This window comes from Alosa pseudoharengus, unplaced genomic scaffold (assembly GCF_046254945.1).
Source record: "Alosa pseudoharengus isolate Yale_2024_CS ecotype anadromous, Long Island Sound unplaced genomic scaffold, YU_APseudo_1.1 YU_APseudo_1.1_scf_16, whole genome shotgun sequence".
Lineage (NCBI taxonomy): Eukaryota > Metazoa > Chordata > Actinopteri > Clupeiformes > Clupeidae > Alosa > Alosa pseudoharengus.
The window spans coordinates 19,103,089-19,119,267 of NW_027468630.1; the positions used below are offsets into that span (position 1 = coordinate 19,103,089).

Consider the following 16,179-nt stretch of genomic DNA (forward strand, 5'->3'; position numbering starts at 1 on the left):
GAGTACAAGAACTTTGATTAACAGCATCACTCCCCAAGGAACTGCTTGGTGTTTCATTTCTTTCCTTTTTTTTTTGGTTCTCCCTTTCCGGGTGTGTGAAGGGGATATGAACAGTGGATGGTCCTATAGCTCACTCGGAGCCTCGCTCTGAACCTGCTTCTGACTGTGTTTAAAGGTGCGTCCCGCCCTGCACATAAATTTACATTTATCTCCATAACATGGCAATCTCTATGTAAACGCTCTACTCTAGATGTCCTATCTACCTGCCCTTGTAAAGGCACACTGCAGCACTACACTGAGATCGTGACCTTTATAATGACACTGCAAAGAACCAGTGCCATCGCACAGAGTCCACTCCACTGCGCAGATTCCTATCACGCGGTGTCATCCCTGCACCACAGCCCTTACTGCACTCTCCAGACAGAAATCCACCCTCAAATGTATCGGACTGTTTAATCTCCCAGGTGACGGCACGGGGCCCTGCCCGCTCGTTCCGTGGCGGCACATTGTTTTCTCTCTCTGTCTTTTGGGGATCCATCATCCGCTGTCCGCTGGTCCTCGTCAAAAGGCCAGTGGGTGGCCAGAGAGAGCAGCGACTCTCAACGGGGAGAGATGGAGGTCTGGACAGCGGCGATGATTGAAGGCAGTTATTAGTCGAGCAAGGACACTCTGTGCCTCAGCCTCATGGACCCCATACCCCCCCCGCCCCCACATCCTCCCTCCCCCTCCGGGTACCAGACTAGCTGTGATTAAAGGCTGATGGTTGACAGATGTCCCAAAAGACAGGGCAGAGGATGAAGAGGGTGCGCTGGTCCCATCACCCAGAGGGTGTTATACTGCCGGGTCAAGGCTTTAAGGGGTTGTCATGACAGTACAACCATGAAACATGGGCTTTTATAGGGCCGCAAGGTCTCCTAACACTAAAATGTCACATGCCTATTTTAGCCTGCATGTTGGGCATACCTCACCCGACGATGATCGTGATAATGTCTTATTGGTTTTTACTAGACAGCACAATATATCACCTGATATCAGCCTGTGAGAGGGATCCACTGCTGGGCCCTGATTAAATTACGTGGAGACATTCGTGATGAAGGGTGCGGTGGACTCTGTGTGATGTCTATTGTGTCTATGCGGAGCGTGCAGGTATGCTGGCAGACTCCCAGTATCCAAAGACAAGGGAAAGGCACTTCTAGTAACTGAGAAGTTTGTCTGTTAATTCACCGCGCAGTTCTTTTCATACCTCTGTCTCTCACCAAGACGGTGTGTCTGAAGTACACCCGTCTCCCTCTCTCTGTGTGTGTGTGTGTGTGTGTGTGTGTGTGTGTGTGTGTGTGTGTGTGTGTGTGTGTACTCTAGTGAGCTGTCAGGGGATGGTGCCGTTGTGAGCGTCAGACGGAGGCGGGTGTATTTATAGCCGGGCGTGAGACGCCGGGGACCACGCTACCATCTAATGAGCAGCACGCCCCCACCCGGCACCCGTCACCCGTCACGACACCCCAACCCCCAGATCAAATCCTCCATGGCGCTGAGGAGAACGAGAGGGAGGGGCGCCGAGGACAAACCAGGCTGACGGGAAACTACAGGGTGGGGAGGGAATGAGGGGGAGAAGAGCGACATAAAGGTAAACGTATGAGGGTTTGAGGAAGGAGGTTGCAATTTGCATGGGAGGAATGATCTGAGGAGACAACGGCAAAGCTTCGAGTGCATTATACGCAATATGTATGTACATATATGTGGATATAAGAATGTGTGTGTCACAACCCACTGATTCATTATCGCTATGCATTTGCTGCTTCTTGATAGAGTAGGACATGTAATCAGTAGATTACTTGGTGAACATGCTAACAGATCTGCTTTGTGGGAAAACATGTACTTTTCTACAGTGACGAATATATAGGGACCCAGTCATGTGTCACGACCAAAAGGAAAGGGTCGTGTCCCAAGCTCCAGTGGGGGATGCTGTCTCCCCCTGACTGAGACCTACTGTATATCTAGGTTGTTTCAGTTATGGCAGCTCTTGCGAGGTGGAAGGTGGTGGGACACCCATACCATCTTCTTACCTGATGTGTCTGTACTCTGAAACTGAACACTGAAATAAATCTGACCTGCAAACAATAAGCTGAGTCAAGCGTCTTACTGTGCTGAGGAGAAAATAGCTCTTCCAGAGCCATGCAGAGAGATGGGATCATTGGACGTCATCAGGACATGTTTTTTTCCACTCAGGACTAATCTAGCTGAAAATGGCCTGATTCTTTAGAAGATGCTCTCTCTTCTTCAGCTAACAGAGAGCTGACATTTAGTTACTGGTTTATCCATGCATAAATACAAATTAGGTCATTTCTGGCCCTTAATAACAATGGCCAAGAGATCAGGACACACTGTCTCAAGCTTGGCACCCCATTTACCAGTTTGTCAAATGCCACTTTAAGGCTCAGGCTGTCAAACAGTAGAGCATCATTTCAAATCTGCCAGCTACATTTGCTTGGAGGACCCAACAGCTGTGGTCAAGCTTTTCCCACAAGTAGCGTCACCACTGGACGGAGCATCAGTCACCAAATGGATGGGGAAAAGGGAGGAGAGGAGGGAGGTGGTTGGCGGCCCTTATTTCCTAGTACCGTAGCCTGTGAGTGGCTGTTAGCAGACCATCCTGTGGAACCCAGAATCCCATTAAATTGGGAAAAAGCTCATTACACTCTAACCACTCACACTGACAGAGCTTAATTTCATCACTACATACCACAACCAGAGAGTCGCATAGGATTCACCAGTCCCTGTCCAATTACAGGACACTGGACGACAGATGGAATGGCTCCTACTGGTGTGCTCTCTCTATCCCTCTCTCCTGCCATCTCTTTCTCTCGCTCTCTCCCTCTCCTGCCATCTCTCTCTCTCTTTCCCTCTCCCGCTGTCTCTCTCTCTCTCTCTCTCTCTTGCGCGCCTGTGTCCCTATCGTATTTAAACCATCCCAAAATCTCCACAGGAAGCCTCACACATGCAACGTGCCAATTGTCATTCCTTCCTCCCGCCTTGTCCTTCTCCTCATATACATTCAATGTGACTTTCATCTCTCCCCTCCCCCCCTGCTCTCTCGCTCTCTCTCTCTCTCCCTCCCTCTCACTCATCGTACCTCTTGTCGGAGGGTGGTGTTTCTTGGCTCGCTGGTGCCTCCTGAAGGTCTGGAAGGTTGGCAAAGTCATCTTGTTCAGCCAATCCGATCGCCAGGGATAAGACCACCATCTTCCCTTCCCTGCCAAAGAAAACACCAGGAGGAGAAAGCAGGTACAAAGATGATTAAAATAGCAAAATAATCCACTCATTCGTTCACTAATTTGACATGTTTAAAGGACATGTGGACCTTTTACCACTTTAAAGGATCACACGTGCAGGTAGTCCTACTCACACATGTGCACACCATCCCTCTCTTGGGGCATTTCCCCAAGTCTGGCTTTCCTCAAAAAAAAAAAAAAAAGAAGAAGAAAAACCTCACTTGTGGAACATTTCAAGCAGCGAGGTGACTCATTTTTTCCTGAGACTTTTGCTGTGCTCTACCTCGCGCTCCATCTCCACAACTCATCTCTGCCCGCCCTGATCTTTTGGCATTGAATTTGTATTTTATTTCTGCCTCCGCTCGGATTTCAGTCCTCTCATACTGCGCCACTCATCCCCTCCTGCTGGAGAGATTCGTCTCTCTGATTCCCTTTGCTTGCCATCCTTTCATCGTTGTACACTCACTGTGCTTCTAGGGGATAAAAAAAAAAACACTTCCTCCTCAAAGCTCATTAATATCTCAAAATATCTGTGCGTCAATACAACAAGACCCACAGCTATGGACACTTGAGCTAAAGAGTCGAGGATTCCTTAGCTGTTCCAATCAATGCATACTACAGCTACAGATGATGAAGTCAAGCACTGATTGGCATTGGTCTCATTGCTTTTCTCTCAATAGCACTCACTAGCTTCTTTTCCAGCATCAATGAGGCACTATGTCTTTCTTCTCCCTCTATGTCCCTGAAGTCCTCTTGTTGTATTCCAGTATTTGCGAGGTCTGTGTTCTCGTGCCCATGTTCTCAATTAATCCTCTCCTGTTAAAATAATCTCCATTTCTGCCGATACTCTTCATTAGTGGCTCTCAGCCTCTCTGTCATCCCAATACCATACCTCTCTCTCTCTCTCTCTCTCTCTCGCTATCTCTCGATCCATCTTTCTCCACTCTGATTTACACACTGAGACGCTGTATTGGCAGGTCAGCATGTAAACCAGTCAGAACAAGGTAGCACTTAAAAACCAGGGTCACGCTGGGGAGGCATTAGATAGATAGATAGATAGATAGATAGATATACTTTATTGATACCTAGGGGAAATTCAAGGAAATTCAAAAAAATCGCCCACAGTGGAGGATCAATTACACTGGCCCTAAAACAAGGGCCACTTGAGGACCATTACCACACACCCCACACAAACACATAGACACACACACACACACCCACACAAACAGTTCTACACAAACACACACACACAATTCTACACACACAGACACACACTGCTCATTGATGTTCTAGTGTGAGGAGACTGCAGACCTCCCCCATATGCCTCTAGTTCAGGTCTTGCTCTGACATGGCCTGTTGCTGCATCGGCGAGGTGAGAAGAGGTCGAGGAGAACCGGGGTGACTAGAAGGAGAACTGTGGCTCCACCCCAAGGCTTCGTCCCCTCTTACAGACTTATCCACAGTGGCCACCAGGGCCTTGTAGATACAGGGCAAAGTCTGTGTGTGTTCCTGGGTAAGTAAGGTGAAGAGGAGAAGGAGGAGTAGGAGGAGGAGGAGGAGAATGTCATACTTCCCCAACTATTCCCCCGTCCACATATTTTGTATTCTGTCCTGTTATTTTTCCTTCATATGCAGCATGAAGTATAATAAAAAAGTGCAGGCCACTAGCGCGAGTCACGCTTGAGGATATTTACTTTAAAAGGTCTTCGCGCTTTCATCCACACACAATAGCAGCAGACATCTCTCATCTGACCTCTTGTTAAGTGACAGCAGGGCGTAATAGCGTGGGCAGACGTGTATGAGTGCTGTGTGGTAGCCTTAGTGTAAAACGATGATTACACATGCAGATCACGGCCAGGCGGGCCACTGCACCACACCACACCGCACCACCGCTTTCCTCCTCCAGCGCCCCAGTCACATTGAAACGTTGACAATGGCGCACGTCTTTTGGAGCCATTTTCGCGTCCCCCCCCCCCTGTTTTTCCTAACGCTTCCTCCCTGTCTCCTCCAGGCCTCCATGGTTCACTCGGCCCTTTCAGTGGAGCCCCTCCTCCCTCGGTGAGCTGCCTCTGCCCAGTGATGGTGACAGTCCATCCTGAGGGTAATGATGCTGGGGACAGGAGATCAATGCTGGGTGGAGTTAACCTGCTAACATCCTCTACATACCGCTGCTTAGCCTCTGAGCCTCACCTTCACGCGTAGCAGACCCAGGCAGTGATAAACACACGCGCCTGTGGATGTGTGATTGTGTGTATGTGTGGGTGTATTTTCTAATATACTTCCCACAGGCTACTATTCATACGATGCAGCACCAAGCTATAGCCGTTTACCACAAACACATTAACTGATGCACTTCAATAACAACACTAGAGCAGAGTGCTGTGATCTGACGCTCAGCTTAGCAATATAATGGCGCCACTCAATTCAATTACACGTTTGAGTAAACCAATCCATACATTACCATTAATCTTTACAAATACTTTAAAAAAAAATATTTAAATATTTTCATTATTTTATGCTGTCACATTTTTATTGCCGTCCTTGCTTTTGTTGCTCCCTCTATTTCATTCGCTTAATATCTGCCGCCATTTTGTGTCACGTCTGCTTCACGTTGATTGATTTAACTGAGGTCACCACATATTGGATTTGTCTTTTGTGGGGACCAAGCTGCAATGTCACTGGGGTCAAGGCAGTGAGAGCTCCTGTGCCAAGCATGTCTGCAGCTGTGCACTGGCTTCCTGTCACGGCACCGCGGAGTGAATCCATTAGTGTGATAAATCAGGGCCTTTCTACATGATCCCTGCCATGTCGAAGGGTCACTCGCTCGTCAGAATCGTAACTCGCTGTCCTCGTCTTTGAAGCCGGGCTGGGTAGTGGGGACCGCCGGTGTTCCCATAGGAACGGCTTGCAGGGGCAAATTATTTTGGGATAAACGTTGCTGGTATTTATACATGCACTCACAGATGCTTCAACATGAACGCCCCTTGTGAGAATGCGTGCACACACACACAGACACACACACTCTAATCCTCTCCCCTGGGTCTTTTCCTACCCTGGAGTGGGCAGGTGTCAGCGGTACATACACACTGAACCCAGACAGATGGACACAGAGAGGGACAGAAGGGCACCGGCAGGCTGCGAGCGTAACCAGGCATGATAAATATGGGCCCGAGCCGAACCGGCTAACATATCCGTGGCTAGTGTATCCAGTCAGAGATCTTAATGAATAGCGTAAATGAGACATTACAGAGACAACAATCATAACCACATGCTAATTATTTAATCACGCAAATGGCTGCCTGAGATTGCACCAGTCAGAAGAGCGCACATTCACAACCATTAGCAGGAAAATGTGTTGGAGAAATAGAGAGAGTGTTGGATTGGCACTAGAGACCACACAGCTGGAAGAGATGCACACTAATAAACAAAAACAGTAAACAGGAAGCACACATAGTGTGAATGTATTGACTTACAGGAACGACTTGACGTCCAGTCCTCTCCGGCGAATCTGTCCCATCACGTGGTCCACGCTGCCCGGGTTTGAGCGAGACCTCCCTCCTCCTCCGCCTCCCCTGTATCGCGAGGCCCCTGCTCCAGCCGGACTACCACGCACCCCCCGCGGACCTCCCCGGTTCCCCCCGCCGCCCGGCCCCGTATGGAGCTGGCCCAGGCTCTGAGATGTTGCCGGGGGGTCGTTGGGGCCCGGCGGAGGCTGGTGGGATAGGGGCTGCTGGAGGCTCTGCTGCCTCACCAGGGGCCGTGGGCGGGCGGCCGAGGAAGGGATGTGCTCCAGGGTGGAGGCAGAGGACAGGGAGGGGTCCCCAAAGCTGCCCAGATGGAGGAGAAAGGAGTGGAGATACAAGCAATGGGACGGGGGGAGAGGGGGGTGGGGGGGCGTGCAGGTGAAGGGGACCAGGGAGGAGGTGAGATGGTGGGAGGCAGTGGACAGAGAGGAAGGACAGTGGTGGTGGTGGCAGGGGGAGAGACGGAGTGATCAAAATGGAGGGAAAGAGGAGGAATTGAAAAAGTGAGAGAATGACACGGGCACTCGGGTAAGGGGGTGGGGAAATGAGTGATGGCACGTGTGGGAGGGAAAAAGAGAGGTAATCGGAGAGGACAAACATGTGTGCACACACAGTGTCGAACAAGGAGGGTAAGAATGAGGAGAACAAAGACCAGTCAAGAGACATCCATTATGGAGGAGAGAGATTCAGGGGAATGACGTGAAGGAGGAAGAGAGAAACAGAGCAAAGTCAGCCACAAGCATCAGAAACACACAACGCTCTTAACGCCTTTACTGAATGTTCCTCACAAATCGTGGTTGGATTCTGGGTCTTCCTTCTCTTCAGTTAAACCAACCAGACCCAACAGATTTCGTTTCAGCTAAACATCATGGCAGTGTATGCATACACTGCACGTTCACATGCATGACTGTGCTACATTTGTACTTTTCCTCAACAACACTGGCTGACTAACCGTCGTCCATTCCACTTACCCATGCTAAATTCCCTTTAGACATATCCCCACATTTGTCTCTCTCTTCTTCAGCATCTTTCATCTAGGTCCCCTCTCCTCTAATCCCCTTTGTTAGACTCACTTTCTCAGCTTGATAGCTTCAGGTCCTGCCTTTTTATTTTGCTTTCGCTTGTCGGTTCTGCTAACTGTAGACGGGACTCAGAACCCGTCAGTCGGGGTGCCGGCGTCTGACTGGAGGATTTACTGTGCTTGGACCGGGCTGAAAACACTCTTTGCTTTGCCCTGCTGTTGTATATCTTGTTGAGTGCTCAGGGGAGGCGTCTTAGACGAGGCCATTTGTGGACGGAGGACTGGATTAATGCCAGTAATAATTCTTACTCCGCTCTCTCAATTCCGCCTCCCCTCCACACACACACACACACATGCATGCTCGCACGCACACACACACACACACACACGCGCACACACGCACACACACACACATGCGCACACACACCTTTTACCCCATGCACACCCTGTATGATGCGCATGGTGATGATGAATCTGCGACAAATGCACATGACCACATTAGATGCATATCATGTTTGTTGTGGTTAGTGTGTATGAGAGTTACATATAATGGCATTGGCGGTGTGACTGGCAAAATGTAATTATTTCTGAATGGCCACGCAGGCAAAAGTCGAGCTGGTGAAACCATAGCGTGTGATGAGTTGAAGTGTTTTGGCTATAGCTGTGTTGCTCCTTCAGAGCAACCTCACAAAAAAGTATACACACACATTTTCAATATTCAGACGTGTGCAGATTTGCACAAAATGCAGACAGCACCTCTGGTTTACACTTAAATCACACTGCACTTCCCTTTGACAGCATTACAGCTGGAGTAAGTTTATACACATACAATTACTGACTCTCCTCTCTTTAACAGATTAGCTGGCCCACATTTTACTGGTCTTGTATGAGTAGGAGGAAGAAGGAAAACATTAAAAAACAACAGAGCAGGGTGAATGGGAACGCAAACAGGAAATGATAATAATGGTGAAGGAAGGACATGACAGGGATGATGAAGCAAATTAAGACATGAGGGAGATAAGGACAAAGAGGAAGACAAGAGAAAAAACACCTTCAGCACATGGAGATGTAATTAAGTTGACTGTGCCACCTGCGAAGCAAGTTTGGCGATGATTTTCTTAAGAATATTAGCGTTGAGGTCTGACTGACATGCTTTGCTATGCACTCTGTGAAGGACTTTAAAATAGAGCAAATGCAAGAAAAATAAAAAATAAAATAGTGGAACTTTTTCCCAAGGCTAAAAAACTTCAATCAATGTCTCTTTCACATTCAGACCAACATCTTCTATTGCCTTTAAATGTTTTATTCTTATAGCTTAGATTTTTTTCTCAACTCACCTCTGCTCCATCAATTTCAAACAGATGGGAAAAAATTATTTACCAATTCACCAGCATGACTGAACGCTCACCCAGAGTGCAACTATGTTCAAGATGAGGCGCTCTCAAGGCCTTATTATGGCCCTGAACCATCAATTCAGAATCTGCAAGAGATTCTGATTCAAATCCCATGTTACGAACTTAAATAAAATGAAAATAAATGATAGAAGGACCTTGGGAGCGCAGTATGTAAAGGCAAAAGGCCTAAATGAGGGGAGCGAGAGAGGCCGGCTTTATCTGCACATGGGAAGGTGCGAAAATCCCGGGAAGAGCGAGGCTCTCCTAACTATCCCGAAATAGAAAAGCAATTATAGATGGAGAATGTGTGTGAATGTGGACTGAAAAGACACACAGGAGAGTGGAAAGTCCACAAAAGGTGAAGGAGAAATGATAACAGCAGTGTGTGATGTGTTCAAACTGTCTTTAGTAGACCAATAAAAAAAGCTGTGCATAGAAACAATTTAAACCCAGAATTAAAAATAAATCATATAGGAATGCTACATTTCAGGTGTCTCAGGTTGCTGTCTCAAATACATATTTAATGCAGTGCTCTAAACTTTGATGTGCCTGTATATGACAATCCCAAGCATATGGGTAAGGTGTATAACTTAGCCCTTGGCAGTATTTTTCTCATAACCATTGCTCTCATAAAGAGCCTCCCCCTCCGTATCCATTTTCACTCTTTCACTGTTTTGCCAATCCCACAAAACATTTCCATTTTATGTCTCTGAGTAATCCCTGTAATCCCTGAATAAGAATCTGCCAACTCCCCACTGGTATGCGTCTGTGTCGGGGTGTTTCCATGCAAACTTCAGCTAATAAGTCCTGCCACTCACTTGCTGGATCTCAGGCCTCCGGAGTGCAGGTGGCTCTGGACCGTCTGCCATTTGCCGGCCTTGCTGGCCCCTGCCACCATGCTCTTTACGCTGTCACTGCGATTGGGCCCCCTCCCCGACCCTCCCCCGCCCGCCTCCCCTTTCTCCACTGTCCCACTGCGAGAAAACAGTCAGAGAGAGAGAGAGAGAGAGAGAGAGAGAGAGAGAGAGAGGGAGGGAGAGAGAAAGAAGGAGGGAGAGAGAAAGAAAGAAAGAGAGAGAGAGAAAGAGAGGGAGGGAGATAGAGGGAGGGAGAAAGAGAACGAGGAGGTGGACAGCGACAGAATAATTAGTGTTGTTTGTGAGGTGCCACATACGTGGAGACCTCCACACAGAAGCAGCAGCAGCAGCAGAGAGGGAGCGGAACGGGTAGGAGGAGTCCTGTCACAGCTCTTTACTTTATTCTTTCTCTTTCCCTCTCCAGTGCACAGGTGCAGAAGCCCAGAGAATTCAGCAGGTCGAGGAAGGGGGATGTTGGTGCCTGGGTTAGCTGGGAGGGAGAGTGCCATTCACTGCCTACCAGCGTGTGTGCGGAGAAGAAAGCAATAAGTGGCTCAGGTGAGTGCTAGGTGCCTGCATGACTGGCCTTTTAATGGCAAACCCAAGAGCAGGCACACTCTGTGAAGCCTTTGAGCTCCGCTAATACAACAAAGGTCTTACAAATGACTGCAGCTCGCATGGAACCAACCATGGCAACCGCAAAAGTGTACTCATTCAGTTCTCTGCATTTTTCCTTATAAAAAAGGACTTACATGTCAATGTCACTATACAGATATTGTTTGCAACAAAGTGCAGTTAAAAAGCAATCATCCCTCTCCCACGTAACCCAGACTCAACTCTACACCTGGACAATACAGAGATAGTTCTGGGCACTGACAGACGGACAAATGTAAACAGGACGGACATAACCATAGTTACCACACAAAGAGCACAAAGCAGCACATCCTGACTTCACTGTTATGATTCTACATCTAGGATTTATACTACAGGTAAATAGATTTATTTAGGACATTTCTTAGACATATTTTCTGCCTGTATATATTTCTACACCATCTAAAGTAGCCAGGGAAATATGTGCAACACGTTTTAAAATAACTTTACTCCAACCTCTATTTTAGGGCCACAATAGTAAGAGTCTACACTAAGAACAGCTGCATGGACACTTTTGCAAGCTAAATCATACTCTACCATAGATTTTCATTGCCAGTAGACACCGAAATGTTGCACCTCATTAGTGCATGAGGTCTAAATGGTTAAAATGTAAACATAACCTTTGGAGAAAACCCCCAAAAACCTGAGGGGATTAATTAAATTAATGAAATAAAATTAATTTATAAACAACAAAAAAAACACTAGTTGGTCCAAAGTAAAGTTAAGAAAGAAATCTGTAGCTGCAAATCTCACGTCAGAATGTTGCACTCCACTGAATGTGATTCTACTATGCACAGTATGTACATAATCATGAACTCACTCAGTCATATAATTGCATTTGTGTTCAAAGACACTTACAGCCAGTCAAAAAGTGAAAGTGATGCATGATGAAGCCAGAAAGAAACACTACACAACATGTAAAAACCACCACACGGCCAAATTAAAACAACACCACAAGAACACAATAACTGCAGTCAACGGTCAACCCTCTAGAATTCATTAAGGGGGCACTATAGCTAAAGGTGGTAGGTTCATAGCTACGTGTCTGCATGTTAAGTGTTAGGAAACTCTAGCGGTTAAAGTTAGCATGGGCGGCCATGCTGGGCAGTGGACTCTGAGGGTTGTCCGTCTCCATGGCGTGGACCCATGGGCTGGGCAGTGAGAGGCTGAGGGGTTAGGGGTTAGTGAGCTGGCAGGGCTGTAGGGATAAGGGCTTCCGTTTTTGATAACACCGAATAACGTTACTTGTTTGAGTGGGTCAAGTGGGATAAGAAGCTGGGCCGGGTGGGACGGGGTGGGCTGGGGTTGGGAGAGTGGAGTACTGTACTGTATGTTTGAGGATTCGGTATTCTACACAGTTTCGCTGATCCGTATAGCGGCTTGGCTGTGTGTGGGCTGGCTGGGATGTTGCTATGGAGCAGAGAGTGTGAAGGGCCGATGGCATGTGGCGGAGAGACAGGGAGAGAAAAGTGGGCTGATTCAGTCGCGGCATGCCAGACTTGTGCATCTATTACTGTCTCCATTCAATTAGCGGCTGATTTATCCTGGGAGCGCTGTGAGAGACTACTCTCTTTCCAGATAATGACTTCAATTAAGCAATTAAAATGTGAGGCGGAGCATGACTTGGCTCACCCCACCGACCTCCTTTGGACTTGCGTTGCGTCCCAGAGGGGGGCGGGCGAGCTGGGGGTTCGGGGAGCACGCAGAGGTGCAGCGGCTCGCCCTGGGCCCGCCTGTGATGCCGTCGGTGCCGCGTGCGTGTTTGTTCACGGACTTTTGATGAGCCTGCACAGCTTGGAAATAAAGGCGGCATTGATCAGGCAGGAGAGTGACGGTTTACAGTTGGTCAGTGCGTGCCTGTGAGAGCTCGACTAAATGAGAGCGCTTGCTCGGAGGGCCTGTCTAAATTGACTGTCAGTGCGTGCCGGACGGGCGGTTAGTACACTCAGCCCCGCCCTGGAGAGAACCGCTCCTCAGAAAATCAGCAAATAATGACTCTGTTCCGCGCAACAGGTACGATCAGCGGACACACCTTATGACCAAAACTGTAGGCTGACTAGGGGAATGCATAATAGGATAGCATGCACAAGCCTATTTGCACATGTTATCCTTTTATGCATTCCCCTGGTATTTCCCTAGGACTGTGTGTGCATGTTTGTGTATTTGTATGTGAACACGTGGGTGACTGTCCTGTTCTATGTGTTCTATTTCTCTAAGTCAGTGAAGGAGGAAAGGGAAAAGGAGGGTGGAGGAAAGGTTGGAAAGTCTAGGGTCTGTGAAAAGAGTTTAGTTTTTTAGGGGGTGAGGGGTGGTGTTTGTTCCACACACAGCTGAAATGCAGAGGGGTGCCCCCCCCCCTTCCCCACCCCCCTTGGCCCCTTCGTTACAGCCCTGCACAGAGAGAAGGGGTCCCTTACCAGCCGCGACCGAGACTCACTTGGGCGTGAGGCGTGGGTCTCCGTAGGGGGCATAGGGGGACATGTTTAGGAGGAACTCCTTGGGCGGGTAGGAGCTCCACCGCTGCTGCACGGTACTGCTGTCATTGTTATTCCAAAAGTCCCTGTCTAGATCACTGCGGCCAGAGAGAGAGACAGGTCAGAGATGGACAGCCAAAAGATACTGGACACAGGAACGAGGGGACGAGGTCTCAGGGAGAGAGAGAGAAGGTGAACAGAGAGAGAGAGAGAGAGAGAAAGAGAAAGAGAAAGAGAGAGAGACGACACGGAGACAGATACAGAGAAAGGTAGAGAAGAGGGATCAGGTCAAACTGGAGCAGGGCAGGCCAAAGAGCCGCAGGGCGGGCGAGACAGGCTTCTGAGAACACAGTCGCATAGATGTGTCAGCACCAGGAGAAAGGGTTACTGATGGAGAGATTGAGGATAAAACAAGCATTTGAGGAGATATATAGTTGGTGACTGCGGCTGCAGTTGTGAGAGCAGGAGCCGTACACTGTTGTTGATAACAAAGACCTTGGGTAAAAACCACAGTGTCTCGGGGAGAGCGGCTAGGCTGTGGAGGGAAAGGGAGAGATGTCAGAGATAGTCCGCATGCAGTATGACATTTTTTTTTATACAAGAGGAAATGAAACACTTTGTTTTAGACTGGGCTTTCTAAAAGAGACAGCTCTATATTTTCCAGTCTCTCCATAAAGACGGTGAAGATAAATAGAAGGAATCAATAATGGAACATTCCAAACTAATTTGTGCATAATTCCCCTCCCGAGGGTGTAAAGTGAAAAATATCACTTTACTCCTCACAGACATTCAACATCAGAGAGGAGCACCTGCAAGGTTGTTACAACGAATACACAAGTGTAGACACAGAACAAGCAAGCAGAGTGAGGAGAGTGAACAAACACCACCAGAGAGTAAAACAGCAGCAGATGTCCCACTGATACAGACTCTTTGATCAACATACAGATAGAAGGACAGACAAAGAGACAAGCAGAAAGACAAACAATTTGCTTACGGTCCTTATTAGCCATAAGCTACATATATGGAAAAATGTTAACCTACAACTGCATTGTAAGTCACTGATGCAACTGCATTATAAGTCTCGGATATAAACGATCTAGTGCGCGTCTAGAATAATAATAATAATAATAATAATAATAATAATAATAATAATAATAATAATAATAACTTGGTCACTACTTGGCATTGGTGTCCAGTCCTTCCCTGCCTTCCTGTAAATTATATTCTATGTAGAATTAGATTTTGAATTAGATTTTGAATACTGCACCAAGCTTGTTAAAATAAAAGAACACCGAGGGTATCTTCAGACATGAAATGTAACAGTTCACCGATCTTGTATAACATCAGCATCTAGGCTTGTGGGAAGGCCATATGTGATTGACAACCTAGCCTTGAATCTCCTCAGTTGGACTTATATTTCATCTTTCGCTCTGCCACGACTGAGCTCCCTTTTATGCTAGTGCTCTGTGAGGCGGGCCTACAGTACGTGACCGCGATCTGCGGCTGAGAGAGGAGTGAGGAGGCACAGGCGCACATCTGTCCGTGACTGTGTGAGGGCACTGCAGGCGGAGCATGATGCCTTTCAGATGGCATTCTGCTCCAACCGCCCCGACTGTGTTTGAGAACGCTCCGGTAACCCCCCCCCCCACCCCCCCCCCCTCCCCTGCTCGGCGCTCGCTCAGGCCTCTGCACAAACACAAGCAGGCCCATTATCTCCCACGATTGTCTCCTTGAGTGCTCCTGCCTCTCGCAGCTCATAAAAATGTGACTGCCTGCTTCCAGATTAATGATTGTTTGTACACAACGATTATGCGAATCAAAGCGTCTTCGGGGCGTGCGAGTGCCAGGCTTCCGGAAGATAGGGCCACGCTGGCGCGGGAGAGTGGATCACCTTTTGGTGATAAGCCAACTGGACGCGAAAGCGGAAGGAACAATAGCGTCCATCTTGGGCTTGATGCTCTCATCTAATTAGATTGGAGCCTGATTAACATTCTAGGTGTGCAGCAGCTGACTGTAAGCTAAGTGATGCTCAGGTTCCTAGCATCTACGATTAAAAATGAAGTCAGTCGCATGACACGCCCAAAACAGGCAAAGACTGTGGAGATAATTGCCACTCTTAGCACCTGTTCTAACTCATTTATACTCTTCTAATGGACTCCTTGCACGACTTTCAACCTGCCCCAAAGGCCAGACGGGGGGCTGGTCTGAAAGGGCCATTGAGACTTTATAGAGCTACACCCTTCAAAGTGTGGGGAGGACTGGACAATTATGTGCCACTAACTCTATCCCCCTTTTGTCCCAACCCAACCTACTTCAGGCCTTTGTTCTCCCCTCGGCCCCGAGAAGAGTCTGGGGTGCCCGCTGTCTCCACTCCAGGTTTGTTCCTCTTCCCCTGGGAACACACACACACACACACACACACACACACACACACACACAAACCAGGCCATTAGAGGAATAGATAGAGGAGGAAGAGAAGAGGATATGAGATACAGGAGAGAATAGAGAGAGAGAGAGAAAGAGAGAGAGAGAAGTGGGTGAGTAAAGAAGGAAGATACTTCATGTATGAGAGAAACACCTTTAGCGCCACATGCCCTCGCCTCAGTCTTTATTTTTGAGGATGTGAACCGCTCTGGGAGAGGGGCCAATTATGTGAAGTCAATGGGTATGTCCCAAGAGTCTGCCAAGAATATAAAGTGCACTATTATTTTGGCCAAAATAGATCAATGGCTGTTATTTGACTTGGTGTGCTTCACCTGCCCACGGTTTGCTAAGCTAATCACAACAATCAAGAGGAGCCACCTTAATGGCCAATCACATTATATTATGTTTGTGTATCACAGTACGGTAGCTCCAAGCACTGTCCTCATTTGGGTATCCGTAAATCATTTTCTGGCAAAAGATTTATTATACCGCCTTTCAGGATCCATCACCTGCCAAAAGCATTGTAAAAGATGAGGAACGATTCGAAATGAGTGACAGGGAAGCG

The 16,179-nt window shown here is 47.9% G+C and overlaps 1 protein-coding gene across 1 annotated transcript in view; it reads right to left on the reverse strand.

The window, feature by feature from the left end:
• The window catches only part of syt7b (synaptotagmin VIIb), a 71,048-nt gene that overhangs the window by 20,642 nt on the left and 34,227 nt on the right, over positions 1-16,179 (reverse strand). Inside the window, exons 3-5 of the mRNA XM_076287339.1 lie at positions 15,503-15,582; positions 13,154-13,288; positions 3,131-3,250 (exon numbers count right to left, since the gene is read on the reverse strand). Of these exons, the coding sequence (XP_076143454.1) occupies positions 3,131-3,250; positions 13,154-13,288; positions 15,503-15,582 (335 nt within the window). The remainder of the gene's footprint in view (positions 1-3,130; positions 3,251-13,153; positions 13,289-15,502; positions 15,583-16,179) is intronic.